The sequence below is a fragment of the Lissotriton helveticus genome, chromosome 3_1, assembly GCF_964261635.1.
Source record: "Lissotriton helveticus chromosome 3_1, aLisHel1.1, whole genome shotgun sequence".
Taxonomy (NCBI): Eukaryota; Metazoa; Chordata; class Amphibia; order Caudata; family Salamandridae; genus Lissotriton; species Lissotriton helveticus.
In genome coordinates, this window is record NC_136061.1 from 278,570,960 (window position 1) to 278,586,299 (window position 15,340).

The 15,340-nt window shown below is 44.7% G+C and overlaps 1 protein-coding gene across 3 annotated transcripts in view; it reads left to right on the plus strand.

Moving 5' to 3' along the window:
• The window catches only part of BCAS3 (BCAS3 microtubule associated cell migration factor), a 4,343,716-nt gene that overhangs the window by 94,218 nt on the left and 4,234,158 nt on the right, over window positions 1–15,340 (plus strand). For all 3 annotated transcript variants that reach the window (XM_078679810.1, XM_078679809.1, XM_078679811.1), the window contains exon 3: window positions 5,962–6,016. In XM_078679810.1, coding sequence (XP_078535936.1) covers window positions 5,962–6,016 — 55 coding nt within the window. The remainder of the gene's footprint in view (window positions 1–5,961; window positions 6,017–15,340) is intronic.

Sequence of the window (15,340 nt, forward strand, 5' to 3'; positions counted from 1 at the left end):
CTTCTCGACTTCAGAGTTCTCTTCTCCGGGATTCAGAAACGTGGAGGAAAAGAGGAACCTGAGTCTTATCAGCGAAAATTCGTTCTTAAATTTCTTTAAAAATGTTGAACTCGTTAGGTCCCTTGATGTCAATCTTGTGGCAGCTGAGTTCTCACTGCATTTGTCAGCGGCAATGGATTCCCTTGCCCCTGTCGTAGCCATTACTCGGCGAGAAAAATACCTTCTGCCCCCTGGTTTTCAGAAAGACTTAGAAAAATGAGACAGGACTGCCGTAGACAGGAAAAGCAATGGCATGCCAACTTAGAGCCTCTAGGCAGGAAACTGCACAAGCAGTGCCTAAAGGATTAAAAGGCCACCATCATGGAGGAAAAAGGTTTATACTACTCCAAGATCACAGGATCATTGAAATCTTCTAGGGATCTCTTCAAAATAATAAATTCCCTTATTTCTCCCCATGTAGCTGACCCTTCGGAATTCTCTCGAGTTCTGTGATAGTATATCAGATTTTTTTCAATCAAGGATCACAGGCATGTATTCTATGTTGGAAGCCTCTAATCCCAGGGATGTTCCATCTGCTCATCTCCACCTTTCTCAGTGATGCTGTGCTTTTGGATGACTCTCCCAGGCTTCTTATGTTTCCCAGGCTGTTGCCGGAGGAGACTGATCACCTTTTAGAATTAGTTAAATCAGGCTCACCACTTGATCCCTGTCCCCTCAAGGTTTTAAAAATCACCCGTAGGGTCATTGTTCCTCATCTTACGGCTATCCTTAATGCGGCCATTTCTGAAGGCCAGTACCCCGCCCTATGGAAGATGGCATTAGTGAAGCCACTTTTAAAAAAGCCTTCTCTTCACCCGGGAGAATTGAAAAACTATCGACCGATCTTCCTCTTGACGGTCCCTGCTAAGATTTTGGAGAGGCACCTGAACTCCCATCTTAGTACCTACCTGAAGGACTATTCCTTGCTTGATGTGCCCCAACACGGATTTAGAAGCCATCACAGTACGGAAACAGCACTCACTACTGTTTTTAATAATATCCGTACTAAAGTGGACGATGGGTATACTACTCTGCTCGTCTTACTCGACCTTACCACAGCCTTTGACACCCTGTCTCCCTTGAGGATGGTTGAACGACTCGGGGAGATAGGGATTGGGGGCTCGGCCTTGAGGCTGCTCTCCTCCTTTCTGAGTGAAAGGGCCCAAACGGTCAAATTTGGCCCATTCTACTCGGCCCCCAAATCCTTGTCATGTGGTGTACCTCAGGGTTCCTCCCTGAGTCCAACGCTTTTCAATATTTACGTTGCACCACTGGCGAAGGTTGTTAGATCCTTTGGGTTGGAGGTGTTGTCCTATGCAGACGACACCCAAATAATGGTCTCTATTACCCAGAATATTTGGGACTCTGCCCTCAATTTCAGGAACTGCATGCAGGCCGTCTCCTCCTGGAGGATAAACAATTTCATGAAATTAAATGGAGATAAGACGGAGGTCCTGGTTTTCTACAGTAAATTGGACGTTTGGTCTACTGGCTGGTGGCCTGCCAGTCTAGGTGCGTGTCCCTGTCCGGTTTCACATGGAAAGAATTTAGGGGTCATTGTTGATAATTCACTTTCCCTGGATCGTCCGGTCACCAGGACCATATCAACCTGCTTTGGGATCGTTAGGATCCTTAGAAAAATTGCTCATCTGCTTTCTTTTGAAGCACGTAAGCAGGCTGTTGTTGCACTGGTAACGTCCAGACTGGACTATTATAATGCCCTCTACTTGGGTATTAACAAGGGTCTAGTGCGACGTTTGCAGTTGGTGCAAAATGCTGCAGCTAGGCTGGTGATGAATCTTCCGAAATTTCATTCGGTTACAGCCACCATTAGATCATAGCATTGGTTGCCTCTTGACCTGTTCAAGTCTCTCTGCCTGGCTCACAATGCCTATTATGGATTAGGCCCAGAGGGAATCAGGGTGATGTCTCAGCGGTATGCTCCTAGTAGACCTCTTTGCTCCTTAAACAAAAACCTGTTTGTTTTGTCGAGGTTTTAAAGATACAGGTGGGGAGGTAGAGCCTTCTCCTTGGCTGCAGCCAAGCAGTGGAACGCCCCCCGAAAGGGCTTTCTGGTCAGGCGTCTCATTCTCTCTTCCGCAGATCCTTAAAAACGTGGCTATTTTCACATATTCCAGTATGAGCATGTTGTCTAGTTTGCTCCTCTCTTGAAGTTTTCATTGGCGCCTTGATGCCCTTGACTTAGTTTGCGCTGTATAAATCCAATACTTACTTACTTGCTAACTTTTACTCTCCGCCTCATCCCTCTGAAAAAGAGGAGAGACTCCTTCGGCTGGACCCAAAATCTGAGTTGTCTTTCTACCTTGACCGCACAAGAGAGTTCTGGGTGGATGATCAACTCTTTGTGTGGTACATTGGAGCTAAAAAGGGACGGACTTTGCAGAAACGCACCATCTCATGATTGATAGTGCTCTACATCAAAATCGGCTACGCACTGGCCAAAAAGCAACCTCCTGAAGGTTTGCGAGCCCATTCCACTGTATTAGCTTGCAGAGTACTTTGTCCTCGAGATATATCAGGGAGCACTCTGGGCTTCCCTGCACGCGTTTACAAAGCACCACGGCCTGGACAGCCAGGTCTGACATGACAGGCATTTTGCCTGGTCAGTCCTACAGGTCTGTCTAGTGTAATCAGTGTCGCAGCCATTTTCAAAGTTTCCAATATCCTCCATCATGATATGAATTTAGGTGACCAAGAAGATAATTGGTCTTTGATTATATCTACAAATATTGTTAATTAATGGCTACTGGCTCTACAAAGTCCCTAGAGAACCAGAAGCCAAGCTAGTTTTATCATTTTAGGCTGCCAATGAAGACCTGATTGACCAATCCAATAAGAGTGACAATGAACATTTAAGGCATATCCTCTGTCATGTCTCTATATAAGGAATATTCCAAGAAGTCTGCAAAGGATTGGATTAGAGAAAGAAATGTTGGTTTTGTAGTGTCCGGATTATCAGAGAAAATAAGTAGATTGTCTGCATAGGTGGCTATTTTAAATGTATTTGAGCCGAAGGTAACCCTGCTGATATCTGGAGATTCATTAATCAACAGCAACAAAGGGTCTGTTACCAGGAGTAATGAAAGATGGGATAGAGGACAAGGTGTAGGTGTAGAATTCTGCTCACTCTGAAATCTTTATTAAATCTTTTTTTTGCTTCCGGGGCTGTTTCGGGAACATCAGCAGATGCATGGGGATTATTCTAGGGTAAGGAATCTGTGGCTAGATATAAGCTCTACCAGCTAAGCAGTTACAGAAGATAAGTAACTTGTTCATCAAGATTTAATACGGATTTATTTGGTAATTATAGGGGTAATCTGCTTCAGTGTATTGTACATTTGTATTTTGTTCTACTTTAAATGTTACTTCTATAAAAGGTTTGACTCTTTTAGGGTTGAGGCAGATACCTATTTTGGCTTTGTGATTACTTGATAAAATGGCATAAGGGCTCTATAAAAAAGACATGTAGGGCTCTCTTCTATCCCTACAGTATCAATATGTTAACATTAAACGATTTTAAACCATACATTTGTAGATAGTTTTTGTTCTTTAAGGGGTGATTTTATTTATTACTTGTAACAAGATTTCACTGTCAATTCTGATGCTTTGTTGACAAAGCTTGGTTATGATTTTCACCATGCCCAAAAAAACAAACCTACGATTTATAAATACTTTCAGATACTTTGCACTCAGTGGTTTCATGGTGCCACTGTGGGTTGCCTTGTGTTTTGCTGGCTGACGCCCAGCTCTCTAATTCCAAGGGGCCTAACCCCGTACCACACAGCTCTCTAATGTTTCTGCCCCACCCCCTTCTTAAGCGTTCACACGAATGGCTCTTCTAAATTGAAAGTGTCTGTGGTTTTGTGCTGTCGCTTGCTGTTTGTGTGTCGTGGAAGATTCCTGCAGAGGACCTTGACTTGACACGGCTGTTTTTTTAAAAATAAATATTGATGCTACAGTGTTTTAGAATGTTTACTCTGTGTGCAAGAAAACACGCTGTGCACGTAGCCTGAATAATAAGCAGCCTCGCAGGGTTTTTCGGTTACCGTCGAATGCATGTGGTGCGATTGTATTTTCCATTCTCTCATTGAGTTCTAATGTCGGTGTAGGGCCTTAGAGTTATTAACTGGACCCATGGTGAATCTGGTTTTGTTGTTTTTAACGCATTGTGACAGCACTAGGTCCTGCCCTGGCCTGCAGGCCTGCTTGTTGAGAGATGGCTAGAGCCCTGTCACTATACTCTGATGACTGTGGTGTGTGGCAAGGCTTTCTTGGAAATACATATGTGTTGCCTACAATTCAGGCCTAATTTTATTCCAACATGCGAGCACGAACTCTTTAGTGTCTGTGCGTCAGGCTTAGGGCCTAGGAAACTGACATTTTGAATGGTAATGTTAACTGTGTGCGAGATCTCCATGTTATTTTCAGATTTGTACGTTGACAATAATTGTGCTATCAAAATCTAGAACAACATTTTTCTTTTTTTTGAATAGCTGTCAGACTGCGTGCAATGATTAGAGTGGCAAGGCCATTCGGCTTCACATAAATTTAGCTTATAAGGAAATAAAATGACGCCTTATGTGTGCTTGTGATGCTAATGTTCCGAAGCGATTACATGAGAAGGCGTGCAGGAGTTCCCCATTTCCCTGTCCTCAGTCATTGGAGGAGAAGGTATAAAGCGTACTGTGGATTTGGGTATGCAGGGATACCTGCATGGCTTGGCATTGAAACAGTTAGTGAATTTTAGTAACCATTCAGCCAGTGCAGAAATCATAATGCTGATAATAAATGTGTAGCTATTAAGTAGGGACTAGACCAATCTAGTGGAGAGAGTAGGAATTTGTGATGTAAAATGTTTGTGGTATTTCTGATATTCACCAGCTTTTATGTAATGACTGCAGATATAACCGAGATAATTATCACCATTCTGACACGTATGATTTATTTATGAATAGTGCATAATAAATAACCTTTTCCTGCATTACACCAATAACTGTGTTTATCCACTGTTTTTAGGAGCCCGAGTAGGGATCGGTACCTATTTATAATACACCCTGCAGATGAGTAATTCTGGTAGGGTTGTCTGACTCCAAACACTCCTTATCCATATATGAGCTAACTCTTTGTGGGAAGAGTTAGAGACACCTGCCCATTTTTCTTTTTTTTCAGAAAAGGGTACACTATGTATTCTTCCTCTTGGCGTTTAGGAGATTTACCTAGATAATCCCCCTCCCCCTCCCCCACCCCCCAAGCCCGCAAGAAGTTGGGATGACAAAATGGCCGATTCCAGGGTATGATGTAGCTAAAGCACCCTAGGACTGAAGAATTGTGTCACGAGCTGTTGGGTGTATTTCTTGCTCCTGAGAGAGTAGATGTGGCACAGCTATATAGATGGTAATTCACAAAATACCAGTTTGTGCCTAATGGCCCAAGAAACACGGCCTTCACTGTTGTACTGGCATAACGCAAAAGGTTGTTGCAACCAACTAGGATTGGTTTTACCGCTCAGGTGAACGGACTGAGGTATCATTCCCTTATCACGTTCAGCACTTTCTCTCGAGGCTTCTGACTATCCTAATGACATTTTAAGCAATCATCTTCAGTCATACATTTGTTTTCCGCTCTCCAATAGATGGGAGCTGGTTCAATAGGCCTTGCTTTTATAAGAAGAAAAGGTACACTCTCCAATTTATCACAACTGAATTTAGGAATTGTTACTATGTTTGTTGAACCGTAAAAGAAAGCAATATTGCTTTGGGTTATATGTTTTGACTGTTTATTTGGGTTTGGGGTATTTTGCCTTATAAATCCATGTGCACCACATTTGGAGCGTTATATGGACAATACTCAAAAATCAATAACATTGGTTTGGAACTCACAAGCTACTTCTGTTTCTTTCAGTGAGCAGTCGTACATGGAAAGTGTTGTTACATTCCTTCAAGATGTTGTGCCACAAGTAAGTGATTCTATCTTCTAAGTATGTGTGCAGAGTAATCAAAGAGTGAATTTCGTGTAGGAAAAAAGAGCCCACTTTACCACTTAGAATTGTTCTTTTGAGCAGAATGTGTGTTTCTTTGAGGCAATGACGTAGTGAACTTGTGTGTTTAAAAAGATATGTCAAGTTGAGACCCTTCTGCTGATAATTCAGGGGTGACTGGCTTCCTCCCTGCAGGTTTCCTAACCTGCAGGGAGGAATCCTCTTGTACGCAGAACATACACACTCATACAGGCCACTCTACTGAGGATGACATTGCCTTGCATTTCAGAATGTCAGTCCTCTACAGCTGGGCCATGCCTATGCTTGTCAAGTGCTAATCAAGTACATTTGACATAAGACTAAGAAGTTTTGTAAAGTTCTACATGTTACCTTGTGGTTACTTCTGAGTGAGAGGTTGGAGAAGTAAAAACGTACAGCTTCAGTAGTAGAAAGATGGATTTCTATCACAGAAAGGGAGGCTCCAGTCTGATATTCGTTAGTGCTACCCCAGTTAAAACCAGTTATAGATCAGCCAAAAAAAGGTTTATTTTTCACATTCAGGAAGAAGCACATGTACTTTGGTTCCAACCGCGGGCTTGGAATCTAGGCCTTGACACCCTTGGTCCCTGGTATCCATGGGATTACCTGAAGTTTCAGCTGGTCACTCAAGCAGATCGCTCTTAATACATGGAGGTGGGGGGTTGATGGGATGTTAATCTTTGTATGTTTGTGCTAGTCACTGATACATGTGCCAGAACCACAGCATGCCGGTAGTTCTTTGCCCCTCACAAGTATGCATGCATGCCACTGCTTTATTCCTGCAAGACAGCCATCTCCTGCATGCAAAGAGGCTGGCCAGTCCCCTGCCTGTTTCTCTCTGACAGGAAGCGGACTCCCTGATGAATCCTTCTAAATTTGCCAGAACCTTGGGCACTCCCCAGTCAGTGACAGATTGCCTGAGGATAGTTGGGTCATTCAACATCCCAGAGTCATAGTTGCGCAAAGTCAAAGGGAAACAACTGAAACTTGTTAGTAGGGCTGAGAGTGCAACTGGTGCCTGCATTATTTTCGGCAGAGTCAGTGTGTTTATCCCTTTAAACACAGTGAACCAAAATTATGACCTTGCACTGTGAACGTGAGTAAAGGACTTGCCACTGGTCCTAGAATCCTTAACACTCAGTAATAATTTGAGCAAGTACTTGAAGACCTTGAGTACCGCAAAAATTGTCTTGGGTTTTTCTTACCATTTTCTGAGCTGTGAGGGGTGTGACCCAGTACAGTTGTTGGATCGATCAGCAGGGTGTCCCAGCTGGCTGCTCTCATTGTGACTTGCAATCTCTGCCTCCCTGTTAGATCTCATAAAAGACTGGTTCAAACTGGAGCAGGTGAAAGGGCGAGATTTTGATCGATACCTTATATCTATTGACCTAAACCTCGATCTGGTCGACTGAACCTTTGTTGCCTGTCTTGGAGGAAAACAGTACACCCATTTCCAAGTTAGTTCACCCAATAAAGGACTCTGCTCCCAAAGATCACAAACAACTTCTAGCTTTCAAAAGTTTATTGTAAAGATATGATAAGCTGCAAATACAGGCATCTCAGAATGAGATTCACGAGATACACAGGTCCAATTACATACATGTGCTCTCGGAAAGCCCTCAGACGAGCAACGGAAATCACTAACACAAGGTCTAAGAATAATAAAGCTATCAGCATTGACGCATATCTCTCCTTCATTTAGGTTGGAGGAAAACGCACAGGTTAGGCTGTCCCTACCCTGCTCTAGATGGTATCCCTACTTAACCAAATCCCAACCTAACAAAGGTGTCAGCAGTAAATGACCCCCAAGGGAAGTCACTCACTCTAAGTCTCTTGGTGAAAACCTATAATTCTCCAGTCATGACCCCTCTCTGCCTACCCATCCGCTCTCTAAAGGGTCCTCAGGTCTCTGCTCTAACTCCACCCAGGGGTGCTGTCCCTAATACAAAACAGTCAACAACATTTGAGACGCCCCTTGCGAGACGCCCCTCACGTGGTGTAGCTTCTGGCTTTTTCCATGATGCTTTGTATTGGGCCTCATACGTTAGAGTTGACCTTGCTTCTCAGACTCTTCTCCGGCCCGCTGATACCCCTCAAACATTCCGGAACCCTCCTCCATGTCTAGGCCGTCTACTGAACAGACCTCTATTCATTCATTTATAATTGGATCCCCCCTCTTCCTTTGCAGACAGATATCTGCAGCCAAGAACCCAACTCTCATAGACTTCCAAAAAGAAAAAGGCTTGCAACATTTCTCAGCCCAGACATGTACGTATAAATCAATGTTAAAACATTTCAGGCCTACAATATTTCTCGTCATGATTATAGCATTCAACTTCTTCATTAATTAAACATGTTAATATTCTTATTCTATTATTCAATAAACCTCTCTATAAATCATGGCCCATTTAATGCAATGACCAAAACATTAATACAATCTGTGTCGTGAAAAGAAACACCTTCCCTTTTAGCTCTGGCCCTGAGGCCTACCACATTCTGCGTTTAACCGCATACCATCTTACATTTTAACAGCTACACGACATGGATTCAAAAATAATCACATCTACTAAAATCATATAATGTCACACATTTCTGTATTAGTTCCACTTCTACTTAAATCTCTATATTAGCTATACATTCAGAATATAATTGCAGATACTATTAGCACTCATGGCATTTCTCCTCATGATTTGTGCTTACTACTGGTAAGTGTGATGTACTCATACATTTAAGTCAGTTTGCGCTCTCTCAGTTCCCCCCTTTGATGACCTCTCGGGGTCATCACTAACATTTAGACTGCAGTTATTGCTGGCATTCTCTGCGCTTCCAGAGCCCTCAGACTCCTGTACTGATTATCTTGTATGGCAGCCAATCTCTGCAGCTGTTCTCTTTGGGCCCTTTCTGACCTTCTTGCTCTGTACCATTTGAATACCCTCACCAATCCCCACAATATAATCCCACAGATCAATATTATGATGATAGGTTTTAGGATGTACCAAACAAAGCTTTTGCCTAAGGTGGAAATCCACCCTCCAACTTCACTCATTCCGTGGCCCACCTTTTCCCAGACATTTTCTCTACTCAAGTCTTCGATCTCCTTGTGAATATTAGTTATGTTCTTAATAACTTTCTCAAGGGGCTTCGAATTGTCTGGAATGTAAGTGCAGCATTCCTGGACCTTCAAAGCCTTACAGACTCCGCCCTCTTTTGCTAGTAGGACATCTAATGCAAGACGGTTCTGAAGAACCATAGCCCTTATCGATTGCATCTCTCCTTCTACCAGCATTAAGGACTGAGCAGTGCTGGCAGACAACCTGTCGACAACTGTTGCCAGTCGTCTAATTTTAACATCATTAAGGATTAAACCCAAAAGAGGGAACATAGCTCCAAAGACATCTCCAACCATTTCTGCATCGCCTACATCCCTCCTTCCCCTCGATGATGTCTTGCCCTCAATGATCACTAAGTCTTGTGCATGATATATTTTGGGGAAGACAATTGCTAGGTAACATGATCCATACCAGTTGTCAGGTAGTCTCACGTAGGCATTTCTTCCACATACAAAATACACATTTGGAATCACTTGCATTCCCTTCAGGAAATCCTTAGTATAGTACTCTATATTGAAAGCATGCTCACAGTCTACTTCCCCCACGTATACATTTTCATAATACGTTTTGGCTCGGTGAAGACATAGCTTTCCTCTCTGCGTCTTATCTAAAGCTATTGGACCACTACTACCCTTTCTCTTGTGTGCCTTCTCTTCCTCGGTCCAATCTGTTTTCCATTGTCCTGATTTTTTCAAAATCTTTTGTCTCCTGTAACGATCATCCACCTGCCCTATGAACTTCTTCTCGACTTCTGACACCTTGCATGTCAGATTATTTCTACGGGCATGTGAAGTATCTAAGGTAATCCAAGGAATGAAGAACTTGGCCAATCTGTCTTCACTCTTCCAGTAGTCCCATTTGTTCATCTGCTTATAATTTGGGACTTCTGGCAACACTGAATCATAATTGGAGAAATAGTATTCAAAACTATCTCTCTCATAAAATATACTAAGCAATAAGCTACATGTAATGCCATATGTCAGCGGGAGGTGATGATATCGAATTCCTTCATCTACAGACGCCGGCAACTGCATGCAGACGTAGCAATCCTTAACCTCCATGGCATCCACGTATTCATATAAGAGTTTAGCATAAGCATTTGACCTAAAGTCTCCTTGGGACTCATCTACGTGTAACCTGCGGGCTTCTGCAGCTAATAACGCTTTCTCTTGAGTGTTTTCCCTTTTCTCACCAGCAACAGTAGGTGTAAGCGTTTCTACAGAATTCACATCAGTTACCTTTGCCTCTTCCTCATGTCCCTTTACATAAGAAATTGTTACCACTAAAGCTATTAATATTATCACTCCTACTATTAGTGTACCTATTATACATTTAGCTCTGCGGTTCTGGGTGCCGGCCTCCATTTCGTCAGACAATATGGCTCTCTCTTATCTTATCAAAAAGTTCTTTTCCTCTCGTTCCTTTACAGTCTCTTTTAATCCTTTTGTCTTTAGAATCCACACAACTGGAAGCTGACAACCTTCTTCGCAAAAGTCCTTTAACAGTTCAATACAGACAACCCTAGCCCTTCTCCATCAACTCAAGGGAAGTTCCCTAAAATTCTCTGCTTCCTGGGCGCTAGGTAATCTTCTTTTTCTGCTTGCTTTATTTACAAAGTCCTTTAACAGTCTACTATTAGGTTTGTGCCTGTAGCTTCAATAGCATAGTTCAGTATTTCCAAACGAAGATTGTGCTCTTCATGTGCTGTTATCGTTGTACCAAAGTCGGGGAATTGCAATTCTGAAAGGAACATGTGTTTTAACTTGCTGAGGCGGGGAGGTCTGGGGATCATGAATGTTAGTGACCCTTCTTGTTCGACACCGGGTACCAACAGTCGTATTTCCACGGTGATAATGGGCTCAGAACTGGACACCACCACCGCTCGGATCCTCCCTGTCTCCGGTTTCACAGACATTTGTCGCCAGATATGTCCACTCAGGTGTGGAGTATCTTCTGTTAGGCACACGCACTCTTCTTGACCTTCTTCGGTCGGGTGCTTCAGCGCCCTGAGCACCTTCTTCTGGGTCTGAGTCTTCTGATATCGGAGGAAGGGTTAACTCTGGAGTTGACCTCAGGCTAGAGCTCCTTCTTTGCGGCCAATTAGCTTCTCCACGTGCCCTTCTACTCCTTCTCCTTCTGGTCTGTTCTCGCTCTCTCTCAGACCTGTCAGGGTCTGACTCGTACTCCCAGCTACTTTCTCCTTCTGTAGCGTCTTCTGTTTCGCTGTTGTACTGACCGTCCTCAGCTTGGTCAGACTCGTTCCCTGCTTCCTCTGGCACCTCTACAGCTTGGCTAGCCCCCTCTATGGCTTCTCGGTCCTCTTCTGGACGTCTATCCGAGAGAGGAGCTGTTTCTTCCCGAGGTGCTGGAACCCTTCGCGTATGTGACGCGTGGATCCAGTTGGGCAGGCCTCCCACCTTCACAGCTGTGTTCGTGATCAGGATGATCTGGAAGGGCCCACGCCAACGAATATCCAAGCAGCTTCTTCTCACATGTTTTTTCACCAGGACCCAGTCCCCAGGGTACAGGTCATGGCACGGGCCCTGGCACGCTGGAACCTCGGCAGCCTGCACCTGAAGGGACACAGAACGAATGGCGTCAGACAGCCCCTTACAATAGTCCAGGATCATATCATCTGTGATATTTAACAGTGCAGTAGCTGGGACAGATGGCAGCCTCATTGCTCTCCCCATTAACACCTCATGTGGTGATAACCCCGTTCTTCTGTCTGGGGTACTACGAAGGCTCATGAGAACCAATGGCAGGGCATCAGGCCAACTCAGGGTCGTTGAGGAACAAACTTTGGCTATTCTGGCCTTGATCGTGCCATTGATCTGCTCCACAATTCCTGAGGCTTCTGGTCGGTAACTGCAATGCAACTTCTGATCAATATTTAACGCTACACAAATCATCTTCACAAGCTCGCTGTTAAAATGTGTTCCCCTATCTGATTCCAAAAAGGCCGGCACCCCGAAGCGAGGAATGAGTTCCCTGAGCAGTAACTTGGCCACTGTGAGGGTGTTGCACCTACGTGTAGGGTATGCCTCAACCCATCTGGAGAACACACAAACAACCACCAGGACATAGCGGAGGCGGTTGCACCTTGGCATTTCAATGAAATCTATCTGCATTCGATTGAATGGACCTCCAGACCTTCCTATGTGACTTAGTGCAACTGGTGTTCTTTTTCCTACGTTCAGCTGCTGGCAGGTCACACAACGCTGGCACACTGCTTCTGCTGCTATTCTAAACTTAGGATTGTACCAAGTTTGTCTAAACACTCTCAGCATAGCATCTCTCCCTAAGTGTACGGGACCATGTATGAGTCTAGCCATTGGACTCACCATCTCATTGGGCAACACTGCTCTGCCGTCTGCTGAGACCCAAAAATGGGACTCACCCATTACACATCCTGCCTTTTCCCATGTTTCTTTTTCAGAATCAGGAGCATTTTCTTGCATGTTTGACAGTTCATCCCAAGTATCAACAGTTTCCAGTATCATGGCTAATTCAGTTCTTACATTTATTCCGCCCACTTCCACCTCTGTGAAAGAGTACCCTTGTTCCGCGCAATACCGCGCAACTTCATCAGCATATCTATTGCCTTTCGAAACAAAGTCCTCATTTCTGGTATGTGCGGTGCACTTTACAACTGCGATACCTGCTGGGCATTGCAACGCCTCTAACAACAGGCGCACAAACTCTCCATTGCGAATGGGAGAGCCTGAAGAGGTCATGAAACCTCTTTGAGACCATAACTGCCCGTAATCATGAACTACCCCATAACCATATTGGCTGTCGGTGTATATGGTGACTCGAATTTGATTGCTTGCCAAGCAAGCACGTGTCAGGGCAATAATCTCGGCTACCTGAGCGGAGTGTACTCCTTCCAGGCACCCAGCTTCCACAACTCCAGTAATTGTACAAACAGCATAAGCTGCTCTCAACTGCCCAACTTCGTCTCTTACACATGAGCCATCGACAAAGAAAATTTCATCTGGGTCAGTCAGTGGCTCATCTACGATGTCGGGTCTGGGTTTGGTGCATAGTTCAGTCACATCAAGGCAGTCATGGTCTGTATATTCATCATCATCTTCGATATCATTTGGAAGTGGCATCAAGGTGGCAGGGTTCAAAACAGAGCATCTCTTGAGGGTCACATTCTCTGCAGCAAGAATAACTTGCTCATAGCGCGTGAGCCTGCTGTTGGTCAGATGCTGTGTTTTGGTCCTGGTCATCAACAGTTCAACAGAATGGGGCACGCACACCTCTAACGGGTGCCCCATGACGATATTTTCACATCTCTCAATGCTGACACCCGTTGCAGCAACGGATTTGAGACATCCGGGCAACGCTGCGGCTACTGGGTCTAAAGTAGCCGAGAAATAAGCAACTGGTCTACGGGCATTCCCATGGATTTGGACTAACACAGACAACGCGCAACCTTCTCTCTCACAACAGTAAAGAAAAAATTGTTTATTGTAATCAGGCATTCCCAATGCCGGAGCACGACACAGGTCCTCTCGCAGCTGTAGGAACGCCATCAAACAGTCTTTGTCCCATGGTACCGGATCGCTCACCTCTTTGTGCGTCAGTTTTTGCAAGGGCTTTGCTTTCAGTGAAAAGTTCACGATCCACTGTCGGCAATAACCCACCATCCCTAGGAACATCCTGACCTCTCTCTGTGTCTTAGGCGCATTCATTTTCATGATCGCCTCTATCCTGTCTGGTGACACCTTTCGTTTGCCTTTCTCTATTCTGTGTCCCAAGTACTGCACTTCTGTCAGGCAGTACTGCAATTTTCCCGGGGACACCTTGTGCCCATTGGCAGCTAGGTGATTTAACAAAGCAATGGAGTCCTCCCTGCAAGCTTCTTCTGTTTCTGACGCCACAAGGAGGTCGTCTATGTACTGGACCAGAACTGACTTCTGGGGCAGCACTAGACTTTCAAGATTTTTCTTCAAAAGCTGGTTAAAGATCGATGGGCTCTCTGTATACCCCTGAGGGATACGACACCATGTTAGGACGCGATTTTCCAGCTTAAATGCGAAAAGAAAATGGCTTTCTTCGTCCAGAGGGATCGAAAAGAAAGCCTGACAAAGATCGATCACAGTGAACCACTCAGCTTGGAATGGAATCTGAAACAGTATCACTGATGGATTCGGTACCACTGGACAACACGAAACGACTATGTTATTAATCTTTCGAAGGTCCTGTACTATCCGAAATTTCCCATTTGGTTTCTGCAGACCCATAATCGGGGAGTTGCATGGACTACCCACGATTTCTTTCAGTATTCCCTGTTTAATCATGGACTCGATCACGGGTTTTATGCCTGCAATCGTTTCTGGAGTCAATTTATATTGGGGTGTTCTTGGGAACTCAGCATGCGGTTTCACTACAATTTTCACTGGGTCCACCCCTTTGACCAATCCAATCTCTTCCCCAGTGAAATCCCATACTTCTGGTGCCACTGTCTCTCTCAAGTCCCAGGGGAGCTCATCTACTGTCAAAGTAGGGTACAGCTCCACGCATATTCTTGAGTTTGCAACTTTGAAATCTGCGTCATCATCATTGGTCAATACCTCCACTCCCTGAGGTGTACAGTATATAGTACAATTCAATTTACACAACAGGTCTCTTCCTAGCAGACACACAGGGCTTGAATCGCAAACCACAAACTGGTGCTCATCGCTGTACTTCCCTATTTTCACCTGTACCGGTTCTGTCAATTGGCTGGTTATTCTCCTGTTTGCGACCCCCACCACTTGTATGGTCTCTCCAGACATGGGCAGGTCTGGAACTGCAGCTGATCTGATCGTGGATCTAGTGGCTCCTGTGTCCACCAGAAATGTCGTAGGGCACCCTGCTACTTCTGCTTCCACATAGGGTCCCCTCTGATCCACCTCCAAGGCTGCCCCGAGGGTGCAGTCTTCTCTCTCCACTCTCTGTCCGGTTAATGGGTCCACATAATAGCACTCTTCCCCTTCTACAAACAGGGGCATTTGTCTATAGGTCTTACCCATAGTCCCTACTCGAGGAGGTTGTGGGAACTGGGCTCGGGGAGGAGCCCCCCCCCCTTTGAGCACCTTTCCTTGGTATGGCGTCCCCCCTCTTGTAGGCGCGCTCTGGACCTCTTCCTCCTCTATCTCTT